Source organism: Phalacrocorax aristotelis, chromosome 16 (assembly GCF_949628215.1).
Source record: "Phalacrocorax aristotelis chromosome 16, bGulAri2.1, whole genome shotgun sequence".
Classification (NCBI taxonomy): Eukaryota; Metazoa; Chordata; class Aves; order Suliformes; family Phalacrocoracidae; genus Phalacrocorax; species Phalacrocorax aristotelis.
In genome coordinates, this window is record NC_134291.1 from 6,171,421 (window position 1) to 6,197,062 (window position 25,642).

The window sequence follows — 25,642 nt, forward strand, 5'->3', positions numbered from 1 at the left end:
GTTGGTCATTTGGCAGCAGCCTTCACTTCAGTTTGGCTTCTTCCATTTTGAATATTTGTCTTCTGTTTGCTTATGCACGATCATGGACTATCAACCATGTTCATGAAACTTATAACCCAGTAAGTAGTCTGGGATCTAACCCAAATGATACATAGTTTCTGTTCTTCCCCTGGTATGAAGATAAACTCCTAGGAAGACCAGCTTGGAGCACCTTGCTTTGATGCTGTAGCATGGCCCTGAGAACTGGTAATGGTGCGAATCTCTCTCTTCTAGGTCAGTGCTTGAAATCCATTTTAGTTCAATAGTTCCTAAAAGTGGCAGTTGCTGTCCCGTGAGGTGTGTGAATTGAGTGGTAGCATAGGGCACCTGGTGGTTTACAAATGTCTTTAAAAACAAAACAAAAAACCCCCAGTGTCTCCCCAAACTGAACTCCCTGCTGTAAGTAATGAGCGCTGTCATCTAAGTTATGGATTTGTATCTTCGCTTACCTAGAACAAAGATCACTTTGAATTGAGATGGTTGTGTATTGATTGGATCAAGTTGGGAAGCTTGTGCTCTATCTACCACTGTCTACAAATGTTGTTATGTCTAAGCAGAGAGAGGACTTTGATTAACAGCTCTGAAGAGTACAGCTAGTCACGTATTTTGAAAGAAAAAAGATCTGACCTTTATACACCAATAAGAAACACTGAAGTCTTCAACTCTGTCAACCTCTCTCTCATCCTGTGAATTGTCTCACTTCACCTGAGATCTAGGGGATGTAAAAGGAATATTATTTGGTAGTTACTGGCAGTGCAATCCTACTTCCGATGAACACTCTACTTAATCTCTTGCAATACCACAGCTACTGTGTCAACTTTAATCAGACCACACTGGTGGTAGGACGATGATGTGGTAATTTAGTATTTTCCTATGGAGGGCATCATCTGTTGTATACTTAATTAGCTTAGGTAGAGCATTAGGATAACTCCATTAGCTTATGCCATTTCTTATACTGAACATATCCAGGATTTGATTCTTCATAATATTGTTGTGAGGGGGTTGTCAGGCACTGGAACAGGCTGCCCAGGGAGGTGGTGGAGTCTCCATCCCTGGAGGTATTTAAAAGAAGGGTAGATGTGGTGCTTGGGGATATGGTTTAGTGGTGGGCTTGGCAGTGATAGGTTAGCGGTTGGACTTGATGATCTTAAGGGTCTTTTCCAGCCTTAATGATTCTATGATTCTGTGACTTCTTGCAATATAATAAATAATTTTATGATGGTTGAACACAGGGAGTAAATGCGTATTTGTACATTGTGAATTTCTACTTCTTCTTTCTTACCACCAGTTAGGTGAGAAAGAAAATAGTTTTTGTAAATCTAAAATTTTAATGGCTTAATATACAGAAATGTCCAGGAGTCTCATTCCCTTAAATAGCTCCCTGAGAGTGCTTCATTGTAATTACATTTGCAATGTGAGTAATAAGTGATAGAAGTGCAGTGTAATGTGTGGGAAAGGAGCTGACAACCTTATCACATGCAAAGATAATTTTAGAGTGGGGAGAGACTTCACTGTTAGCAATTGGAATGGCACAAAATAACTAGATCTGTGTTTCGCCCTTCAGAAAATGCAATGAGAGAATAAATATAATATATAATGTGCTTCATTTTTTTGTCTTGGAGACTAGGGCAGTCTTGGAGACTGGTGTTGCTGCGCTACTGAGCATATGGTATTTGGAGAGGAGTTAGGCGATTATTGCTACTTAAAGTCAACATATATGTTGTGGTGGCTAATTACCCTCCTGTCCCCCAGCATGTTCGTAGAAATTTGGAAGGCCTGTGAATAGCAGACAATTAAAAAATACACACCTTGAAAGATATCCATAAGTGCTGGATTATTATTGCAAATTGCATACTTCAATTAAAAAATATTTATCATTGTATGAGGCTTTTCCTTGAATTTCTCAAGTGTGGCAAATGTTAATAAACATTGGTAGAACCCTAGCGCAGTGGTGAGTTGCCAGATGGTAGCGGGCTGCTTCGCATGATGCTCTTGTGGAGAAAGCTGTGAAACATCTGTTCTGCTGACAACTACCACTTCTTTGTTTTGGCATTCTGTATGTTTCGATAGTTGAGAGACTGAAGGTTACGTGAATGTTTTAGAAATGCTTTGTTAATGCTTCTCTGGTTCTTAAACTTCTCTGCCTTTGTGTAGATAGAGAAATTCAAGGGCACCAGGCTTCCTTGGAGTTTTCATTTTTGTTTGTCTCTGTGGGTTATGTATGTCTTCCGGGAAGTTTGGGGATTTTGGCTGTGTTTTTTTCTCTCTGAGATGTTGTTTTAATTGGCTTGCTGCTGTGCTGATCTTCTACCCTTGAAGGTTTCCAAAGGTGACTGTTAGCATAGCATGGCTGTGGATATCTGAGGGAGGCTATTGATTGTTCTCAGTGTCTCATAGCTTCAACTGGCATTTCCAAGTAAATTTGATTAACTCAAGATGTTAGTCTTGCTCTTCCATTCTTCTGTAAAGAATGTACTTTAGATAAATTATCTAATGAAATATTTAACAAAACCAGATTCCTGTTAGGGGCATTCTTTAATACAAAGCTGTGATGTGGGATACATCAGGCAGATGGGCTCAGGGCCTGAAGAGTTCCTCTTTACCTTTTTGCCTCAGTGCTTCTATCAGTGACACCCTCACTGGTATTTTCACTTTTGTATTTGTATTTATTTATTTATTCTTGCTGTGTTGTGGCAGGGTGATCTACAGCCGGAGTAGCTTTTGTTGGGTAGGGAATGAGAGCTGCAGCGTAATTAGTGCTGTACTCCGCAGAACAGTGCCTCAGAGGTGTGCGAAACAGTCTATGGTAAAAGCGGTGATGTGAGTCATTCCAGCCCTCCCTGCGCCTGGGCGGAGCTCTGCGTTTGTGGCTGTCCCTCTGCTTGCCTTCCCTATAGTCTGACAAAGCCTCAAGAAGGGGCATAGTCTACAGCATGATTTGCTCTGAGAAGCTTGATTGTCTAACCTTAGTGATGTCTTCTCTCTCTCCCATTCTTCCACGGCACATCGGCAGTAAGAAGTTTAAAGCCCTTGAAGTGATCAGTGGTTGAGCCTTATTAGGCAGGACGACAGCGTTCTGTACTGTATGGCTCTCAAATACAACCAAACATCTTCATCTTTATGTTCCTGACACTTCAGCTGAAATTATGCCTGCATAATTTTCTCCTACTTGCTCCTGTAAGCTTAGGAAACTTCCTATTTTAAAACGTTATATTAATTTAGTGAGGTTGGCTGTAGCTCAGGGACTCTACTTAAAGGGGATAGTATGATTCCTGATCAAATGTACGTTGTATACATACATTGTATTGTATAGTATTGACCTGTTAAAGATCTAAAAATGTCTTCCAGGAATAATTTGAAATACTAGTTTGCAAGGAAGGCGAGGAAGTAAGTCAATGCATAGGAAGATGGACACCATTTTAAAGATAGCACTAGACGGGAGTGGGAATGTGGTGGAATGATGAAGAGAAGCCTGCACAGAATGCAAAGCGGATAGAGAGTTGTGCTGAGGTGAAAAGGAAAGCTGTTGTTGCAGATCAAATTAGAATTAACATCTAGCAAATGCCTCTTGTTGATTCTTTTTGCATATTTTATAAAGAAAGCAAAGTTCATAGAAATAAAATATTTGCTTCCTATTATTTTTCATGATTTATAAGAAATGATTGGCAGGGACAAGAAAACACTGTTTTGATTATATGCACCTAAGCAGTGGTTTAAAGGCAATATTTTGATGCTTTGCTATGGAAGAGTGAATCGGTTCACTTGACTTTGTAGTTTTCAATCTGAAGAGCAGTTCTGTCATGCACAATTACATTTGATCTCCAAGGGCACCTTCCGAAGCTGAGGTCGCTGGGCCATAGTGTTTCGACAGATACTGTTCCCTATCAGGCAGACGATGCACACTGTTCTCGGAGCTGGTAAAGAGAAAGCGTTTATGTATGTCTTGGGTATTGATTGACAGTAGTAATTAATCTACAAGTGTATGCAGTGCTTGTAAAGTAAACAGTGAAGCCAGCAGTTAAAAGTCTGTTTTATGAGGAGCTGCGTTGGTGTTACTGACTGCTCTTGAACTTTGTGTAGTAGCTGCATTTGCTGGGTAAACGAACATGTTGGACATAATAAACCTCTGAAGAAAATTCATAGTAGTATTGCAGAATACAGAGGTTAGCAAAGGAAAACAAACACTAAGGAGGAGTTGATCTAGTAATCTAGTGTGTGCTGTCACAACATTCACAGCAAGAACCGACCTTTTGGGCTGCAGATAGCTGAAGACGACCTGCAGAGGTGTTGAATTATTAATGTTAACTTGAAGTATTTCTTTCCATTCTACTATTTTTATTGCTGTGAAGAAGCACACTGAGATTTTTGTTCATAACAATTTATTTCTCTTAAACTTTATATTAAAAAAACCCACAAAACTTCCTTGAAACTGGAAGCCCTTCCTCTTTAGATGTTTTACCTTGCAGATGATGTAGGTGAGCTGAAGAGGGCTGGCACATCTCTCTTCTTTTGGTACTTGATCTGCTAAAGGGAAGGCAGATTTAAAAAGATGATTGAGAATCAAGTCTTGCTCATCTCGTACAATGTGGTGCTCAGAGGAATGTGTCAGACAGGCTCCACTCCTGCAACAAGGATCTATATTCCTTCTGCCTGTTCGCTGGGTAAAGATAAGTCATGTACATGTGAGATAAGTTCTGTCTGAGTCACTTCCTTCAGAAACCTTTCCTAGTTTTAGTCTGTGGTTGTGTGATCAAGTGGACCAGGGCAGTCAAGGTTTTGTCTGCCAGTTCAAAATTTTCAGCCTTTCCACCAGCTGATTTGCAAACTGGCGTTACTCAGTGGTGCGTGTTGTGCCTCAGCCCTGGAAATGATGCCTGTGCTGTTAGAGAGCATCTGGACAAAGTGTTGCCACTGTCACCTCGTAGCTGGGAGCCTGAAATGGGAAGACGGCCATCCCCTCCCGTGGGCTGATCTGCCATGAGCCCCATCACCCCCAGAAGAACCCCACTCCAGTTAAGCATGCAGCTTGCTGCGAGAGGCCACCTTGCTGTGAGAAAGCCTGCCAGGTGTGGGTACGATGTGTGAAAGCTTGGGAAAGAGAAAATATGATTTTCTGGGTGTTGCAGAATGATCTGTAACTGAAACTCTGAAGGGAGAACAATGTTTCGGATTGCTAAATATTGCTGTTACTGCTCAGTGTTTAGAGAAGTCCTTGCTGAAGTATTTAATGGCATGTCTCTAAAACAGTTAACATTTTAGAGTTATCTGTGGAACACCTAGCTGGCTTTGCCCTTTGGTTGAGAGGCTTGTACTAAATCTTTGTAAATGTATATAAAGAAAAATGTCCAAAAAAAGTCTTTAGGAAGGGAATTAATTTACTGAACAAGCAGGCAGAATTGAGCCTGCTGGCCAGTGAGGATTCCCGAATGAGACAGACAGGAGGATTTCTCAATCTGGAAATCTGTCCCAGTATTTGTATTTAATGCTGATAAGTTCACCCTCAGCTCTGTAAAATAATGTAGCAGCATATACTTTATGTTTAATGCTGACTTAATCTTGTGTTTGTATTAACTCACAGAAGCAATTTTAACTTACTGGCACAAACCCAGGCGGGTTATAACGGTTGAGTGTTCATCTGTGTAATGTTTAAACAGAAATTTTTCAGCTTGAAAATTGCATTGTAGAAATAAAATATTTATGTGTTTTTAAAATGTCCATTCTGAAATGTCAGGTGAAGGTCTTACCGCAAAATGCAAACTTTCTCATAAATTGATTGACTGACTTGTTCTTGGCATTACTTGAATGTGAAGGTAAGACAGATATGACTTTTTTAGTTGCTAACCCCATTCTTACTTAGCTGTAACAAATCTTTAGTAACTGATGAAACGGAGTGTCTCAGTTCTGTCTGGACTGGAATTACTTTCAGGTGTGTTACAATAGGATAAGCTGGGCTCCCTGTGATGATAAAACTTCAGGTTTTCAATCAAAACCATTCACATGATGGTAATGTAATGGTTTTTTGTAGCGGAAAACTGCAGAAATCAAATCACACTAACTTTAGCTTGAGATACAGGTAATGTTACTCTCTCATCTGCAGACATGTTTTGTCTCAAAATGAAATAAGAGGTGAATTAAAAATATTTTATGAGCTCTCTGATCTTTAGTATAATATGTAAATTTTAATGTCAAATGCTTTAATAAAAGCATATTTTCTTCCGAATAGACACAGAACTACCTCTGTTTGCTTCTCCCATTTCTGATGGATTTCGGGTTTGAATTCAATACCGTTACTTCTCAGGAAAAGGTTTTTTGCCTGGGTGGATTTTGCCATTTAAGTATTGCAGTTTGTGACCCAGAGTTATTAAATAATTTTAAATTGGATGCAATACAAAGTTGTGAATTGTATCTTTTTTTTTTTTTAACATACAAATTATACTATCTAGAGAAGAGTCCACAGTAAGTGCTCCTATGGTTTTGAGCTTGAACCTTTGCTGAGAAAGCATTTTGGATATTGGTTTTCCTAGAAGCTTGCCAAATATTCTTATGCTTCATTTTTTAAATTCTAATAAAAATCCCTTGAAATATATTCTGGTGGATATATTCTTGAAACGTAGAAAAGAAAATTTCCACTGTCTTAATGACAGATGAGAATGTCCTAGTACTTCTTGTATTAAGAAGCTTTAAATATGCTACGAAGTTTCTTGTAGTATGTTCCAGAACAGTTTAGAAATGTGAAAAGCATTATTTGGTTTCTTGGGCTTGGGTTTTCTTTTGATCAGTAATGATTCAACATCATAGATGGATGTTGAGTAGGAGTCAGAGGGGAGTATGAGAGCGCTGTAATTCTTACTGAAGATGTGCTCTTTATTAGCAGAACAAATAGTCGTGAAGTGTAATACTTTACGTCCTTTGTGGGGAGGTAGGCAGGGGGGAAATAACCCCATTTGTCTTTGGGTTCAGTTAGACCGTTACTTTTCGTTACGGGTTTGCTGTCTGTTTTCAAGGAGAAATGGTTATTTAAAACACAGAACTTGGGAATAGAAAATAAATATCAGCCCGTTCAGCATAATTCACAGATCAGACATTACTAGTAAAATATTGAAAAATAAGTCTGTATTAGGCCACAAATGGGAAACAATAAATAAATGAGACAGAAAAGATTGTTTGGCAGGATAGTTTCTCTTGAAAGAATGATTTGTATGGTTTCGCTTCTAAGTTATTTTGTCCTGTAGTTTTCTTTGTTTCCTTCTGGGTTTTTAGTGCCTGTTTACCAGCATGTGATTACTTCTGGGGATGTTTGTGCTCTTTAAAACCCTGCAGCACCGTGTTCTTTCTGAGGCTGTGTGAGCCGGCAGTGGCTGTAGTGTACTGAAAAGGTGTCCTTGTCTGCAGGTTAGAGCTCAGTCAGTGCAAGCGTTTCTGTAATGCTCAGATGTTTTGTGGTTTTGTGTGGGTTTGGGTTTTTTTTTTTTGGTTGGTGTTTTGGTTTTTTTTTTTCCTTCACCTAGATCATATTGCTGAGCACTAATATTCTCAACAAATATGCCTAGTTGGTACATAACACTTCTGTGCTGCTTGAAGGGTTACCTATTTAAGATCTTCTGTTAAATGTGATTAATTTCTTACCTTTGCCTAGTGCACAGGTGGGTCAAGCCAGATGTCTCAACAGGAACTGTGCACCTCTTACTGTTTTGAGCATATTTGATGGGTATTGGGAAAGGGAAGGCAGGAAAAGATGACACTAAATAATCTTGAAAGGTGTTGCTTTCTAATGAAATTCTTTCCTTATCTTTTGCTGTCTTCCTGAAAGGAACAGAAAGGTTTCAAATTGCATGTTGTAGTAAGTATTTATTGCAATATTGAATTAACATGATATTTTCATTGCTGCAGTATTCAATACTGTACGTGAAATAGGTGAGCAGGAAGAAAGCCAGGTGCACTTGCTGAGGGAAAATAAGGCACTGAAATATTGGGTGCCAGACATCTGCTTTACTGGGTAGAAAGCATTTAAAAATCTGTCCCTTGGGTATTAAGACTGAAGGGAACTGTGTTCATCCATTTCCACTCACGGACGGCAGCCTGCATCATGTATGAGCTAATCTGCTCGCAGAGCCTGGTAATGGATGTTCTGGTAGCTGAAGGTGTGTGGAGCTTCCAGGTCATCTCTGATCATCTGATCACCCTTAAAAATCAGGCTGTTTTTAAAGCATACACTTTTTTTTACTGGATGAATGGAAAAATTAAAAATTTTGGAACTATTCTTCCTTTTACAAGTGCTGGGTATTATTTTGTTACCTTAAAAATCATAGAACCATTGAGGTTGGGAAAGACCTTTAAAGTTGAGTCCAACTGTTAACCTAGCACTGCCAAGCCCTCCAATAAACCATTTACACATCTTTTAAATACCCCCAGGGATGGTGACTCAACCCCTTCCCCGGGAAGCCTGTTCCAGTGCCTGACAGCCCATTCGGTGAAGAATTTTGTCCTAATATCCAGCCTAAACCTCCCCTGGTGCAATGTGAGGCTGTTTCCTCAATGCATCTATTTCCTGAAAATAACTCCTAGTGCAGCAGTATGCGGTTCTTGAGCTGGGGAAGAAGTCTTGTGTGAGTCATGAATTCTCCGTGTGTGTTTGGACTGGGAGGTAAATCAGTCAATACTTGGATGTTAAAGTAACTTTTTTTAACTGGGCGCACTTCTTGTGAACAGGCCTGTGTGCCTGTTACATTTACAAATATATTGGGGTTTTGTTGAAGCTGTTGTAGGATGGCTTTTATTGGCGTCATTACTGTAGTAACTACCAGCAAGACCTTTGTGCTGGGTTCTGGAAAACCAGGGCCGCAGTTTCCCTGTGTCCAGATGAAACTATTTTCTAAACAAAGCAAAAAATGAGAGGGAAGGGTAGGATGTGTGTGAGCAATGTGAAGAGTGTCAACAATTGCTGGCGCAATTTACTTTTGAGGGTAGCAGTTTGCTGTTGATAAAATAAGTGAAGGAAAGCGACGGGAAAAGAGAGATGAAAGCAAAAGATAAGAGAAGCAGATAAAGTGGGAGGAGGATGGAAAAGGCTTCCAGTGGGAGAGGAATGAATCAGGTTGGCTGTCAGCACAGATGTCCATGGGGAGCCCCTGGGTTTGGTTGCAGTCATCTGAGCCTTGGTGGTGTTGCCTTGGGTCTACCTGACTGCTTGCAGCTCTGGAGGACCAAGCTGCGTCTTGCAGCTGATCCTCATTTTACCAGTAACTATACTTTTACTCTGTATTGTTCTTAATTTTGATCAAGTACTCTTAGTGCATGTGTACTTAGTGCTAAACTTCAGCTGTAGACCTTTTCACTCCATCTACATGCACTCCTTTGGGGACCCTTGTGAAATGCTAGTGAAGGAATCCCCAGTCAGACTCTTGTTTTCATCTGTATTCTGCAAAATGCTGCTTCCCCATTGTTAACTCAGGGGGATGAATAACTCCTACGTGATTGCAGTGTTTTGTTAGCAAGAACATAGTTTGGGATGAAGCCATTAACCAGATTTCTTGCTAATTTTTTACTCCGAGTTCCCCATCATAGACACGGGAGTGAGCAGGCGCTGCAGAATTTCTGTCCCGATGTAGAGCCTGTCCCCGCCTTCTTGGTGTGAATAGTGTCTCTCTGCTCCAGTTTCTAGTTTCTTTATAAATTATGCATTTGTGTGGCTCTAGCTTTTTCTGTTAGTGTGGGGTTTGGATTTTTTACTTTTGCTTTTTGCCTGATGTTCTGAATTGTAATGAGCACCCTGGGGAAACGGAGATGAGGGTGGCCTTGCTTCAGACAGGCGAGGGAGTGCTGAACACTTGATGGAAGTCCCGTAAGCCACGTTACTACTTTTCTTTCCCTTTTCTGGTTTAGATACTGGGATGAGGGAGTTTAGAAGAGAGCAAAACGATGTGAAATAATAGTTTTCAAGCAATATTTTTAACTGGCCATAGTGCTTAATTATTGGTTTAATGCAGCTTTTTGTCACAGATAGGTATCGATAAGTTTGGATTTTATGTGTTTGTGGTGCCCCTTGTGGCTAAAGAAGCGTGTCTAAATGTCAGTTCTGCAGGGCTGATGCTGAAGCAGCAGCTACAGGCAAGACTGGGAAGGGGAGCCAAGTGATGATTTTTCCTAAAATAAGAATATCTAGGATAACTAACATGTGAAGAAAACAAAAAATGGACTAAATGTTGTGTTACGGTTTGGTTGGTCACTTGCGCGTGTTTTCCCTGGTAATGCTTTTAGTTTTAATACTAGAGAGGATGTTATATTCTAATATTGATCAGGGACCCTGAATAGCACAGTCTTATGTTTTAATAATGCATTTCAGTTGGACAATGACTAATTTGAGTAGCAGAGGTCCATGGTATTCATTTCCATGCTCTATAAAAGAAGAATGGGCTATGGAAGTAATAAAAATAGTAACGTAAAAATCTAAGTACTGTTCTATTTTAAAAAAAAAAAAGGAAAATTAATCAGTCACACCTTGCTTAAAATAGTCCACATTAAAGAGCAGATAAAGCTTTGTGGAAACCCTTCAAAAGTTATAGTGGTGGTAAAATTTCAACACAAGAAAAAATTGATTTTGTTTGTATACTAAGTAAGCATTTTATTGTCTGTCTTTGCAGATGAAGACTGTTAGTGTTGCCTTAGTTTTGTGCCTAAATGTCGGTGTGGACCCTCCTGATGTGGTGAAAACAACTCCCTGTGCCCGTCTGGAGTGTTGGATCGGTAAGTCCTGAGAACTCCAAGCTCCAGTTAACTGTATTAGTCTTATAAGTACTGAGTTAGAGCATATATAGTAACCTCAAAGCTGTGTTTCCTGGACTTAAAACTAGGGTGAACAAAAGGAAATCTGGCATCTGATTTCATTCTGTCTGAGTTAATTAAGTGTCCGGCAGTATCTGCTGCCATAGGTCATCTCTGCCGCTTTATTCTAAAATGAGATAGCACGGAGGAAAAAAAAGCACTGTTAATTAGCTATTTAGCTTTCTTTTAATTGTTGTAGATGTATAAATATCTAAGGAAATCTCTCAGCAGTAACACCTTTAGAGGACTCTGATCTGCAAAGGTTTAAAATTACCCTGCAACATACAACGGAGGAATAAGTTTCTGTAAAATGTGCGGACTTTACTGCATGTTCAGGTGACTGCTCTGGGGCTATTTTAATTGGGATCACGAATTCAGAAGACTGGGAATTATTCCCAAGGATGTCTTGCCAGCAGTTCCAACACATGAGCTTGCTACTTTGATGCAGTGCTGGACTAAATTCCTGTTTTTTTGTTAAGGAGTGAGAAGTTCCCTTGGTTTTGGAGATCAAGTCCAATTATCAAGATGAGGCAAATCTGAAGTAATATTAGAAGGAAATACCTTGTGTAAGAAAGTTTTCTAAGAGTTTTTTTTTAATCTGGGAATTGAAAATGTTCAGTCTTCAGCAAGTAACATGCAAAGCACTGTAATCCTAAACTTTGGGGCTTATGAGAGGCTGCAGAAGCAAATTAATCATTGCATAAACTGAATTCCTTTGAAAACTTTCAGCTTGTTTCTAACCTTACCTTACCTGCTTTATGAATCATAGTATCTCATTTTTTTAACCTAAAAATGCTGACTGCTTTAAAGCAGTTAAAAAGCCACGAGCATGCCCTAACAGATACATCTATGCAGTGGAGAAAACAGCTCTCATTTCTCATTGATGCACAAGTAGAGAGCAAAGAGAATGAGGAGCATTGCCGAGTCATTAAGACAAAGTTATTAGTGATCATCATCAACAAAGAGTATTTTGAATGCAGTTTTTAAATTAAAATTTTAGTGTGTGTATATATACACAAGCACTCATTTCCATTTCTAGCCATATTTAAATACCAGAAAAAGGTAATGGCTAAAATATCCACTGTGTTTTTCTTCTATACAACAGTCTCAGGAGAAACCAATGGTGTATACTGTGGAAACATAGTATCTTTGCCAGATGTGCAAGAAAGTGTGGAAATAATTTTTGCTGCAATTGCTGCTATTTACAACCAAGCTGAGATCACCAGCTTCTGGTACCAAATGAACGTTGCAGTCTTGGACAAAATCTGGTTGCAGTTCTCACTGTACCTTCCAGATGCACCCATAGAACATCTGAAGTGTTTTGTTTTTCTCCAGAATTAGGCCTTAGCTGACACCTGTGTCCACCTGGCACTGCTTAAGGCATGGAGAGCTTCATGCCACAATTACACCGAAGGTATCTTGGCCTGTGTATCTGCAGGCCTTTGTTAGCCTTATATATACTTTCAACAAGGGAGGCTGAAAGCTCATGTCATGACTGTGGTGGCATGAGCTATATTTAGGAAGATAATGTTTCCATTGTTTGGCTTTTGGAATGGCACCAGTGTACTTTATTTTTGTATAAAGGGTATTGTTAATAATGCTAATTACTCTCAGGGCACTTCAGAGTCCATGAACATAATTTCTCTGCTGTCAAAGTGCATGTGAAGTATTTTAAACTTCTTTTTCTGAAGTTCAGTTTGGTCCTTTTGAAGGACTCAAAAAAAAAAAAATCTGATGTGTTTATGGTGTATTTTTGATTTCTTTTTTATTTTAATTCGAGCAGTAGCTAATGGCATATTAACTGAAAAAAGATGTTATAAGGCAGCGTGAATACTTTTGGGGGATTACTGTTCAACGTCTCAAGGGTATCGGCTTGAAACTCACCCTAAATAGCAAGGGGGCTATTGCAGTTCAGAGCAGCACAGACTGCTGATCTGAATATGGTTGACTTATACGAAAAAATACAGAGGTTACTAAAAGGTATGTCAGTGAGTGCTGAAAATGCAGGGTCTGTGATGGGGAGTGGGTGCTCGTTCTGTCCTGGAGACGGTTCTGGCGAGGCTTCTGGAGCTCCAGCTCCAGCTGAGCCAAAGAAAGTAGGCAAGGTTCTTGAAGTCTGAGCAGAAAAATTTACTGTTGGTTATGTTTGGTTTGGAAGAATGTCAATGGTATACGCACGCTACCTTAAATCTTTCCGCAAAAGTGTACTAAAAGTTAAATAAGTTCCTAGCTTTTATTCATTTAATAAAATTCCAAGTCCTGCTTCCATCCTACTTCACTATATTTTGTTTCTAAAGAGTGAAAGGTAGAATATTTGTAAAGACTTTTTAAAAATAACTTGATTTGGTAAAATGCTTTTAAAATAATTTATATTAAATTGCAAAATATTAGCTTCTTGATTTTTTTGAAACTTGTTAATAGTGTCAATTATATGGCCATGGCTTTTTGAATAAAGCACATAAGCTGAAATTTTATCAGTGTGTATGGATGATTGTAATTATGTAGTGATAAAATTAACTTCTTAAAAATTACAAGTGGTGTATAATCTCTGAAGCAGTAGCAATGGAAGTAAATGAAGCAGGATTTTGCATTCGTCAAGAAAAAATGTTTATCATCAAATATTTAACCAATTTAAATTTTTGTCATTATTTACTATAGAAAACTTTTTTTCAATATTAAAAGAAACATGTTATGCCTTTCCTGTCTTTCAAAACAAAATTGTATTTATTATCTTAGCAGGAGAAATCTTTTTCTGAATTTGACAGTCTTTCATGGTTTTTAATTGAGTGAAGAATTTGGGGATAATTTTTGGGTATTGTACCCAAGTAAATTCAATGGAGAATGTAATGTTTATGAATTTGAAGTTGAATGCATGAAAGGAACCTGCATTAAAACATTGCTAAGTGATCTTTTTTGCAAGGAGGACACTGGAGAGCGAAGGTGCAGAAAGCTTTTGGCTTCTTTCCTCTGCAAGGGGGGGTGGTGTTCATGCTTCAACGTAGACTTTGGTCTCCCAGGTTGTAGGTCTGGATTTTACAGAAACAATGTGGAGAAGCTAAAGGTTTAAATGCACATCAAATTGGAAGTAAATTTTGCTTCTTGTCAAGCTCAGTGATTCAGTTGTGGTCAGAAATACTCATGGGTATTATATTTCCTAGATCCTCTGTCAATGGGTCCTCAAAAAGCTCTGGAAACCATTGGTGCAAATTTACAGAAGCAGTATGAAAACTGGCAGCCAAGGGTAAGTATTCCTTGTCTTCCCCTTTGCACCTATAGATATTGATACACCTTTGCAATAGCATTCAGTGTAGACTAAAAACTAAGATATGTCTGTTGTGCCATGGTGGTCTTGTAGCATTTGGTGATCCTTCATCCATCAATGTGAATAAATTCTTGCAAGCTGTCAAACTTTGTCTAGGCGATGCCCCTCTTGGTTAGCACTTTCTTTGATCGTGGCTGGGGTATTAGTTTAAAGTACTAAGTCCTACAGTGATTATTTTTTTTGTTGTTAAATTTAGGTTCCTCTGACTTTATTGTATTTTTTGAGGTGTCTCATTCTGAGTTTATAGTTTTCTTCTGTTGTGAAAAAGTGCTTGGCCTCAGCTGGTTTGAAGCCGTGCGCCCCAGCACTCAGTACGGTTTTTATCCTTCAGAACAGATCAATGTTGTACAGTTAGTAGCTGAGGAAGGCTTTTGGTTTTGTGGTAAAACATAATTTCAGAGCTTTGGTAACTGCTAATATAACTAAAGTATAATGTGTGCATATGTTTTTGAAAATGAATGTTTTGGATAGTAGTAACACAAAGCAGAACTTAAATAGCCAGTCGCTTGCATGTTTCTTTATTTCCTGTTTTGTAACATCTCATTCTTTCACACTGGGGAAGTGTTTTGCTTCTGGATCTTTCAATACCCGTAGCTTCATGTGTCTCAGTAAATAAACTACAGAAAGAGCTGAAGAATGAAATTTGAAGTCTGCAGCATTTTCCAAAGAGGTACAAAACCCAAACTGTAGAATCGTCCTCACTGTTAATATTCTGCAGTATGCTCGTGTCCTTACCTGTATCCTCTAGGCAGCTTGGGTCAAAATATTCCTCTTCAGAGTTCCTGGACTATTGACTACTAAATCATAAATGTATCATTATAACATGTAATGTGTAACCCAAACAGAAATAGTAACTTCACTGAAAGAACCTACCTGCAGATTTGCATTAATAGTTGTTTTCCTTATGATGTGGCATGCATACTAACACGGTCCTCAGGTTTGTTTGTTTTTTTTTTTAAGGAGACATTTTTTCTTCCCTTCCTTTAGATTGTCCTTAGTAATAATAATAATGTGCATTTTTGTCAGCACCAGGACTACATTTTCTGTTTCTAACATTGTTCACTACCTTATTTAATGTATAAATAATCTACCAACCGTCTCTACAATGTCTGTTAGTATGTCGCTTAAGAGTGTGGTCTGCAGTTGGAAAGTTCTGGTACTTTCTTGTCCTCTGTATAGGACGACTGGTTGAGAAGGCCTGTGTGTTAGCAGTGCCCTTAGGTATTTTTAATCAGTCCTTCTATTTAAACTGTGATGGGTTACATTCATTTACTTGTTTCTTTATAAAATCGATTAAAGATAGATTGCCACTGCTGATGTTTTGTTTGGGTCTGGAACCTAGAATCTCTGTATGTCCCTGTTCCTGCAGGGCGACGGGGAACTTGGGGGTTTTGTTCCCCTCTGTTTTCCATTCCTTTGTGAAGGACTAATACTTTCAGATAAAGGACCAGTGCCTTTGAGATTATATTTGCAGTAGTAAATATAAACTTCTCTTTTGCCAGACACTGCTGAGAGTATTTTTCACCAAAAAAAGGGTTGTGGGCATGTGTAGTGTTAAAGGCGGCTGGTGAAGGAGTTTGTTGTATGCATTCCAAGTCCCTCCTCTACTTTCTAATTCAAACTTGATGGAAGTAATATTATATTCAGAGCAATTTGAATGTGAATAGGGTTCATACTGGTTCTTTACCTCTTGCCTGTATGATGCTCCCTTATTCAGGGTTGATTGACTAGAACTGAGTTTATCATTCAGTAAAAGCTGAATGTATTACCAGAATGCAACTTACTGTTTTTAAGTGGTGAGATGTTTCCATTACTAAATCTGTGGATAATTGTCTGTGGGTATGCTTTTTTCTGAAGTGTTTTATAAGTATATTTATATAAGAAGGACTTGTCTTGAAGCACATATGGTATATATTTAAGGCAAGAGAATTTACTTTTGTGTTTTTTGTCTTAGTACATCGACAATTTTTAAAAATCTCTAACAGCCCAAGAATTTGGCAAAAAAATTCAACTAGTGTCTGAAATCAAATAGGAGAGTAAAACATTTTGACGCAAAGGTGAAAATAAACCTTTTTCTCTGCGCTTTAATAACAGAGTCCATATTACTGAGGAATGAGGGACAGGCGTCTAGAAGCAGCAGGTACCCTGTGTGGGCCGACCTCACGCTGCCTTGTAGAGTTTGCACAAAACATGAGGCAATTACTGAGCTCAGATGTTTGTGTGCAAGGTGCCTGGTTCTTAACAGTAAATCACAGCCCTTTGAAACATTGCAAAGCTAAACACGTACCATTTTATTGCACTCTACAGGGCTCTTGAGTTTTCTGCAGTAATAAAGAGAAGTTGATGTGCCATCTGCAATAAAACAATAGGAACATTATTGAATTTCCTAGACCTTTCATATAAATACTAATACATCTAGTTTTGTCTATTTCTCAGTGTTTTGGAATGGTTGAAGAATTGATGGAAGGAAGACAATTTGGGGAAAACTAGTCAGTCTGAAAGAAAGACCAAATCATTAAAATCTTCTGAAATAGCCGATATTACTGGGCTGTCAGTGTAAGTCCTTACACTAGGAAATGCCTGTAGTCAGTACATTACTGTGAATGCACAAATGGTGCTGACTGCTGGTAAATGGATCATGTCAGTAATAAATGCTGTGTGAGAAGTCCTGTGGCATTGCTGCCCATGCAGCCCTTGTCCACTTATAATCGTGCGATGTTGTTGAAATACATGCCCTCTTTTGTTAAATACAAATAGCTTGGGTGAAAAAGCCTTGAAAGAGGTAAGCATGAAAGTTCTTTGTTTCTGGAAGCTCCCAGGCTGCACAGCTGATGCATATTTCCTTCCAGGTCTTATTGAGCCCCTTTCTAAATAATTTATCAGCTTGCCATTGCTTGAAGTATTTGTTCTGATTAAATTTAAGACTTTGCTTTATTGTTGTGTAGCTACATAAATTTGTGTGCTGCGGGAGTAAAAAACACTTCAGCTGTTGTTTCATCTGCAAAATACTACAGTTAAACAATATTCAGTCATTTCATTGCAACTCTCAAATGAAAATTTTACTAGGGAAGAGAGTAGGAGATGACAAAGCTGTAGGCTTTATCTGTTGTTCTAAAGAATTTTCTGAACAAGTAAGACTTTGTGCAATTCAGTGCAAAGGTAATTTAGGGGCTAGTGAAAAAGTGGAAATTAAAAAAAGAAAGCTCTCCTCTAATATTACCTTGGTTCATGGGTTTTGAGTTTCACTGGGCATGGAAGGGCTTAAACCTGAGGGTAATCTGGAAAGCAGGCTCAATTACAGGGGATAAAAGGCGTTGCTTAAGCGGCTGAGAATGATGGGAGAAAAAGGTAGTGAAAGTTAAGAGCACATGTCCCCATAATGCCCAGCCTGATGGGAGGGGGGAAACCTTCCCTGGCTCTTCCCGTATTTGGAGGAATCTGCACCCTGATGGATTAGGGAATGTCTAGTGGAGCGCAGCAAAACTGGGACTTGCTGGTTACAGGCCCTGGATTAGAGCTTGGCAGGCAGTGTCAGGAGAACACCGTGAAAAAGGAGAGCCTTTAGCTGAGGTGGCACATTATATCACTTTAATTGCACAAAATAAAATACTTTAAAATTCTATTGGAGATTCTTTGCATGCTCTATATTTAAAATATTTAGATAAGAAACTGATCACATTGAAATGGTGTTTCTCTGCTTCTGATTTTCATTTATTACCCTCTGCAGAATGCTGCCTGTGTTAGGTGCCACCTTGTAGTAAGTGACCAGCGAGAGCACTCGTTGGCTTGTGCTGCCAGTAGGTAGCAAATATTTCCTCTGTTGTTTGGATGCAAATTTAGTTTTCTTGGCAGCGTTGCATGTTAAGCCATTCAAAAGGCAGGAACTTTCCTTAGTTTAAAAGTCAACAGACTTTGTTTCAAAATAGGAGTAATAGACTGTGAATTCTGAGTGTGCTGCAGTGAGGTGGTTTATGGAGATGCAGTAACTAGTGGGGATTTTTATAAGCAGAAGTTACTGTTCCTTAAGTCCCAGTTTACATCCGTTTATCAGCAGAGCCTGGGGCTTGGGTTCTTTGCTGTGACATTCTGCAAAGGTGGGGCAGAGGGATTAGTGGAGAGGATGAAGGTGTTGCTTGGCTTTCTACTCCTCCCCTGCACAGCACACTGTTCCTTCTCTTGTGGAGCAGTTTGAGAGAGTGTGTTTTTCTGCATCCTCTTGGCTGGAGTTCTTTGAAATGGGCTACAGTGCTTCGGTATAAAAAGCACCAGTTACCCCGTGTAAAATGATCATTGCGCGCGGTGTTGTACAGAATGCTACGAGATGAGGCCAATCTGTGATAGCTGGCTTCATTCTTAGAAGGGTGCCAGGCTTTTTCTCCCCCTTCCTTCTCGTAATGGACCCTTCATTACCTGATCTAGCCTTCCTTAGACATTAGTTTCCTTCGTTTCTATTCCTGTGTGTACCCTTTGAGAATGGGGCCGTGTAGCCAAAGGCAGAACTGTAGGCTGCATGATGCACAGTTTACATAAATCAAGATCTGGTATGAAGTAGTCTTGGAGCATATGCTTAATCAATTTGCATGAAATTATAGACTTTTTTGTTGACTATGGCTTTTGACCAGTTTCTTTAACTAAACTGACTGGAAAATGCACAGGACTTTTTCTCCCTTTTTCTCATCTTGCTCAATAATTTTGTCACTTCTGTTGTGGTTTCTACTAGTCCAAAGGAATCCCAAAGGCACTCCCATACCAGGTGCTTTCTGCAGTACTGTTCTTTATTCTCTGACAGAAACTTTCCCAGTTCTGCCACTGGAAGTTCAAAAACTCCTGTTCATAACTCTTCCTGAGTAGAGGTGAGGTGAAGAAAGCTGTTTCACAGACACTTATATTCCTCCATTGCTTGCAAAGTGCATTCTTAACACTGGAGGAGTGGGACCTGGTCACAGTGAAAATTAATGTTTTAAGTTTTTTTTTAAATCTTCCTTTTCCTGAGAGTTGGTGCCATGTGGTGGTCTTTGCACAGCTAGCTGTGAGACCACTGAAAAACAAATGTTTGCATCTCCCTTGGGTGTGGCTTGGTAAAGAGTCTTTTTTTTTTTCTTTTTCTTTTTTAAATTGTACTCTTAGCGGTGCACAGGAGCCCTGGTGGTGGAGGAGGGTTTGGTTGAGCCAGGTGCTACACAGATGAAATGGAAACCACTGCTGCACGGCTCGCAGTCTGAAATAAGACTGATGCAAACAAATGGGACAGTACAAAGAGACAGTAAAATAACAGCAGTCAATGTGGGCCTTAGCTTAACAGAAGCCTGACTCTAAACATGCTGTTAGATGTTACAGCATGGTGTATATATATAGCTATAAGAAGCAAGTGCTAATATAAAGATACTATATATAATATAAAAATAATATTTAAAAAATATATCATAGAAATAATAATTTATAGGGAGTTTTGAAAGTGCAGTCACCAGGTGGTTTGGAACAGACCAGTGTAAAGGCTGTGGGTAACTTTGGTTTGTGTGTGAGATTACTGAAAGAAAAAAGGTCTGGGAGGCACAAAGAAGAGGAGCAACGGTAGAGCTGGAGGAGAGGGTATCTAGCAAACAGCACGTTCTCTGAGCTGAAGCACTACGTAATTGGCACGTTCACAAGATCCATCAAAGAACCTTGACAGCCTTGCTGCCGAGCAAAGCCGAGGGCTGGAGTGGAACCGTTATCCTTTTAAGCTGGACTGTTACAGAAAATAAAGCTTTAGTTATGGTACACAAAGGTTGAGGACCATGGATGGGTTAGAAGAAAAGGAAAGTTCTCTGCTATGTTTAAGGTAGGCTTTGGTCTGATGTCTTATTTTGATGTGTACGGAGGTTTCAGGGGAGGAGGAAGGAGCTCTGGAGACTCTCGCAGCAGTGTCAGTATTTGTTTTCCATTGAAGACACTTGCAGTGGCACGATGTTCAAGTATCGGTGTCTTCAAACAAGCCGTCTTGCTGCTGAAGGGAGCAGGTGTTGGGCCCTGGTCTGCGAGAGACTTGGAAATGAGCCAGTGAAGGTGCAGAGGTGAAAAGCAGTCTGAGCTGTTCTGAGATCCTGCAAACCTGTTTTAGTTGGATCTTGCTTTTGTACAGAGACCTTTACTTCAGGTTGACGGCCAATTCTTCTATGGAATTTGGAATTTTTTACATCCTCTGGTAAGTAACTTAAAGGCGTGCGAGAGGTTTGTGCCTCCCTGTAGGATTCAACCACAGCAAGGTCTGTAATTTATCATCTGTGCAAATGTCTGTTTCCCCCGCTCTCCCTCCTGTCCTTCCAGGACAGTAGCTCTAGGGCTTTTGTACCTCCCCTTGCGATAACCACGACCAGCAAAGCTGAAGAGCTTTAAACATTACATCCCAAAGAATTCTTTTCCCCTTACACCCACTTGCCTAAATAAAATGAAGTCAATTACAGTATTGATTTTTACCAATTCAAGTGCTACATTGTTGTCTCCCTTTTTCTTCTCTTCCCTTCCTCCTTTTTTGCTGAGGCAGTCGTCGTTGTCACCACTTTGATTGTCTAATGGAATTAGTTGTGAGAATTTCATTATAGCTCCACCTGAATGGACATCACTAGAGTGAAGCAGATTGATGAGCTGTGAAGGGGGGTGAAAATCCCAGATAGGGGGAGGGCTGGAGAGATCTAGAAGGCAAGATTAAATAAACTTTTAGAAAGCCTTTGGGAAGGGTGGCTTGAAAGGCTTCAAAGAGGTGACATAATCAAGAAGGAGTGACTGCAGCAATCTTTTATTGAAGTGGGCCCAAGGGAACTGAGAAACTTGGTACTAATCCCAAACAGGCATGCCAGTCCCTTTTGAGTATGGCATTAATAGAAATGTTAGTTAAACTATGGCTATATATTATCTTCCCCCAAAATTCTTGCTGCCAGGTTGAGACTCTCAGCAGTATGTATGTCCCATTGTGCTTAACTATGCAGGTTTTTAAAGAAAGGTTCTTCCTATTTTTTTTTCTAATCCAATGTCATATGATTCCTCTTGCAACTTGCATCCACCAATGAGTGGTCTCCGAGGTGACAGCTCGTACAATACGGATAGATTATACTTTTTGTGGCAAGCCTTCAAGGAAACAGTGATGCTTTTCTGATCAAACAAGGCTGCTTCTTTCTCTCTTCTCATCTGCTTCCCAACAGTTTTCTCTTAATTTCAAAGGAAGTACAGCCAAGATACTTGAAACAGATAATTTAAAGCCTCTACCTTTTTGTGCATGTTTTCTGTTGTTGATGCTGTTGTTTCCCTCATTAGATATCTCTGGGCTTTGATAGGATTTCTGAGGTTTCATTGCTTGCATTGCTTCCTTCTGCCTAATTAATTGGTAAATTGCCTGCTGCACATCAAAGGTTGAGTATTTCCTAAAGAGTAACTAGTTAAGCATGAAAACTAATTGAACACATGACCTAATTATTGGTCTCTCTGTGAGTCATACTTTTCCCTTATTTCTGTAGGGGTTTTCTTTTAAAACAACAGCAAATACTAATTGCTCCTGCAAAAGAAATACTGTAGAATTCCAATGGGGAAAATGTACAATGGGAAAACTTGCACTTGGTCTCCCTACTCTGCAGATGTAGGAACATCTAACAAAAAAATGAAAGGGAGGGGGGGAAGACACTGTGACCTTGTTTAACAAAATCAGGTTTTCCTAAGAGGACTGTGTTTGTTTTTTATTTCCCAACAGCCTCTTGAATTTGGCAGCTCTTTCAGGCTCTGCAAAATTTTGCTGTAGCAATGCTTTGCTGTCTTGTTAAAGATCAACTGTCTTCAGCATAAACTAGCATTTTTTTCCCACAAAATAAGTCTGTCATAGAAGAGCGGTCAACAAGTGTAATTGCCAAACCCAGTTGTTCATGTCCTCGTCCTATCCGAAGAATTGTTGTGGTAGTGTTCTGAGTTTGACTGTTAGCCATGTGCTGTTTTTGCAAAATATGCCTCTAAAAGAACTGGTAGTTTAGCCACAAAAGCACAAATTGTAAGTATGGTAAATGATGAAAGCCACTTTTCTATGTCTTGTGAGTACAGGGACAATGAGAGCAAGTTAAGCAGGATGTGACCTGTAGTCTTCCTTTTGGTAGTTCTGAGAGAGTGGTCTGAACCCGACCATCCGGTCATCCGCAGCATGGCTTGCCAGGGGACAGCACAAGACCAGGGTCTAAGTTTAAACTATCAACAAATATGCATTGCATTGAAGCTTCTCTTTTTTGTGCTGAAAATCTGAACTGGGCCACCTATTTTCTTCTGCATTCGGGGCACTAAGCATCGGCATCGGGAGGAAGTCATGACGAATGACTGTGGAGATTTTAGCATCTTAAAGCACTGCATAGTTTCCCTGGAGTTTTGTAGCCTGAATTATAGCCATGTATCTGTAGGCAGTGCTGATGTGACTGCCTTCATGTGGGAGCAGCTGTACTACCTGTCTGTAAAAAAATTCTCCTATAGCAATGAAAATGAAAGGATCTGGGAGTAAGCTGTACAAGCAGAAAGCTCCCTACTGCAGTTCTGGGGCTCAGTCTGGGTAGAATGTATGTTTTAATTCTTTTGATAGTAAGAAAAAAAAATCTGTTTAACACACCACTAAAAATAAAGTGGACACTGAAATTGCAGCAGTAACATACTCAATACCAATTTCTGTGAGTGTCTCATGGAAAAACGAGGCACAAAAAGGCAAACATAGTCACAGGCATGAGCTGATGTGAAGAAGCACGTTCAGAAGCTGCAAAGACAAGGAAGTGGCGTTAAGCTGTTTTGTGAACTGAACTGTTCATGCATTGCAGATCAGCAGTGATCTGGCATTCTGGAACTAAGTCAACAAACTTGCAAAATCAGTTTAGTGGGAAAATCCTCTGGGTCTTGCCATCTTGCTGAAAGCCTCGAACGCTGCAGGCAGGAGTGACCTTGAATGAAGGCGATGGGGCAAAGGGGAAGTTGTTGCCAAAGTCTAGAAAGATGTTTGAACCACAATGAAAAGGACATTTAGCTTGCAAGCAAACAAAATTCTTCCCATTTTATTAGAAAAGTGGCACAGTAATGTGTCCGTTTAAGTTAGCCTATCTTTTCAGAAAAGTGGCAGTCTTCAAAATCACTCAACTGCTCGAGCAGCTGCTCGATGCTGATGCCTGCCTCGCTTGTGCTCTCTCTGGGAAGCAGACCTGCATCGCTGCAGGACAGAGGCTCCAGAACACCCCACCACTATTTCTGCACATTTTAAACAGCTCCCCTTGAAAATGCAAAGAGTGTTCTGGTAAAACCTCCCAGATGCACATTCTGTAAGGCGTGCTTGGCAAGGAAGCGGCTAACGGCATAAGGCCACCAAGAACCAGAGTATTCTTTTACCTACTGCCTTCCCCTCCCTTACACGCTTCGTAATCTGCAAAAGCAATGGGCCTCCATTGCCAAGGTGGAACTTCCTCAGACTGCCTGTGAAATGCTTTTCCTTTGCTTTATCACCCAGCATCTGAACTCCTATTAATTTTGAAATCCACTATTTGAATGCAATCGTTGAGTGGCCATGCTTTCTCTTGCTTTGCTTTCCGTAGTCTTCTGGCGATAAAATCCATTCACTTGTTTTATACTTCCTTTCTGTTCTGTTTTGTATTTTGTCATCAAAATGAGGCCAGAGATGGCAGACAAGCAAGACTTTTGTATCCTAGGGTATTTTCATATGACCGTTGTACTCTTAATGTCAGTTTGTCCTAAGATGTGAAGAAAGACCTGATATTAGAAAGGCTTCTTGAAAGAGATAAGCAGCTCTGCCAGCTCAAATCTGATTAACGTTTTTCTGTAATTACCACCCAGCCTCTGTGTGACCTATTTAAAAATACCTTGTCTTTGTGTTCTGTGGAGAGTAGTGAATTGCTGGCGATGAGAGGCAGGGAGGAGCCTTCTGGAGATCCACTTGCATCGACCCCGGTGCTCTTTATCTAGTAAATACCAGTAGGTGTCCACTGGACAAGGACTCAGTCATTGTGAACTTGGGTGCGCAAATGATACTGTACTAGACAAGCTTCCTGCTGTATAGATGTCAGAGTTTTGTGCAAGACTTAGAGCATTGACAAAAAAAAAACAACCTTTTTATTTATATTTCTGCTTGTCTCTAAGGCAGAATGAGAAAAGCCTGAAATACTTTGGTTTTGACTCCTTTCGTATGGATCTTAACAAACCATAAACCTCTGAATGATTGTTTTTCCTTCTCCTGACGCATTAAGCTGTTTGTGAGTCTGAATAGTGCTTCATTAAACAATTACTTTGCAATCAGAGGAAAACCTGAATTTACTAACTAATTATTTAGTATTGAGAAGATTAACTTCTTGTCCTGGCATGAATCCAGCATAGTAGTTCCTCCTGTTGAGGACTATGCACTCTGACCAGAATATGAAGACAACCAGTTTGAGGATTCACTTAAGCACCAGATTGTGGTCCTGCAGCGTAAACTGGGCTCCAAGTAAGTTTACATGTAAGAAACAAGAAATGCAGAGCCTGAAACTTTAAAGAGCTCTTAAAATAGAGGTTATAAGGAAGGAATAGTACTAAAATGACACTGTTGCTTAGGAGTTACGTTATTTGACTAAGTAGGTTTTAAAGATGTGTCCTGGTGTGTACTTAAAATCTTGTTAGAGCATTTTGTGATGTGACCCATCAGAGCCATCAAACTGTCATTAGTCTGAGGATAGAGATCTGGCATGTAAGAAGCAGATTTAAGTTCTTTTACAATTCCCTTTGTTTAAAAATAAACAATTATTTACACAGCCATCTCAGAATGTTTATTTGAATGGATAGGGAAGGATTTTTCCCTTCCAGGGTAGGTGGGTATAGTTTCTGTAAATCCTGGAGCACACTTGTAGTGTGTGGCAGCTTGTAATTGCGGAGAAACACACCTGTCTCCTGAATCTATCGTAGCAGATATTCAAGGTTAGTAGTCTTGATTTTTGTCTTCCCTGTCAACATCAGTTCTCATGAACAGACCACTCAATGGTATTTTACTGGAAGTATTCTTGAATACTGAATCCACACAGTGAGGATGAGGTACTTCAGAATTCATTTCACATTGGACTTAAAAGCAAGGTCAAAGACTCTGCAGAGGAAAGCTAAAGTAACTACACTGCTGACTACAGTCAAGTGAATAAATGTTCCACCCTTGTAGCTTAGCTCTAGTAATGCATTTTGTCCTAGACATCCAGCAAATTAAGCTGTTTAAGTCTTGGGCTGCTTGTGAATATATTGGTGTATAGGAGATTTGAGATGGGTTTTTAAAACGCAACCAAATATCTACAGAGGACTTGCCTAAGACTTGCAAGAGCCTTCCTTGTGGCTTAGTTTAGCGTTTAAACTTAAGTACCCGTAAATTATGGCATATCTTCACTGTAATTAATATTTTTCAAGCTAGCAATAACTAATAATTTTATTAGAAACAGTTTTTCATGG

At 39.6% G+C, this 25,642-nt stretch overlaps 1 protein-coding gene across 2 annotated transcripts in view; it reads left to right on the plus strand.

Annotated features, from left to right (window-relative positions):
• RPTOR (regulatory associated protein of MTOR complex 1) overlaps nucleotides 1-25,642 on the plus strand; it is a 166,393-nt gene that overhangs the window by 4,545 nt on the left and 136,206 nt on the right. For both annotated transcript variants that reach the window (XM_075111716.1, XM_075111715.1), the window contains exons 2-3: nucleotides 10,680-10,782; nucleotides 14,019-14,101. In XM_075111716.1, the coding sequence (XP_074967817.1) occupies nucleotides 10,680-10,782; nucleotides 14,019-14,101 (186 nt within the window). The remainder of the gene's footprint in view (nucleotides 1-10,679; nucleotides 10,783-14,018; nucleotides 14,102-25,642) is intronic.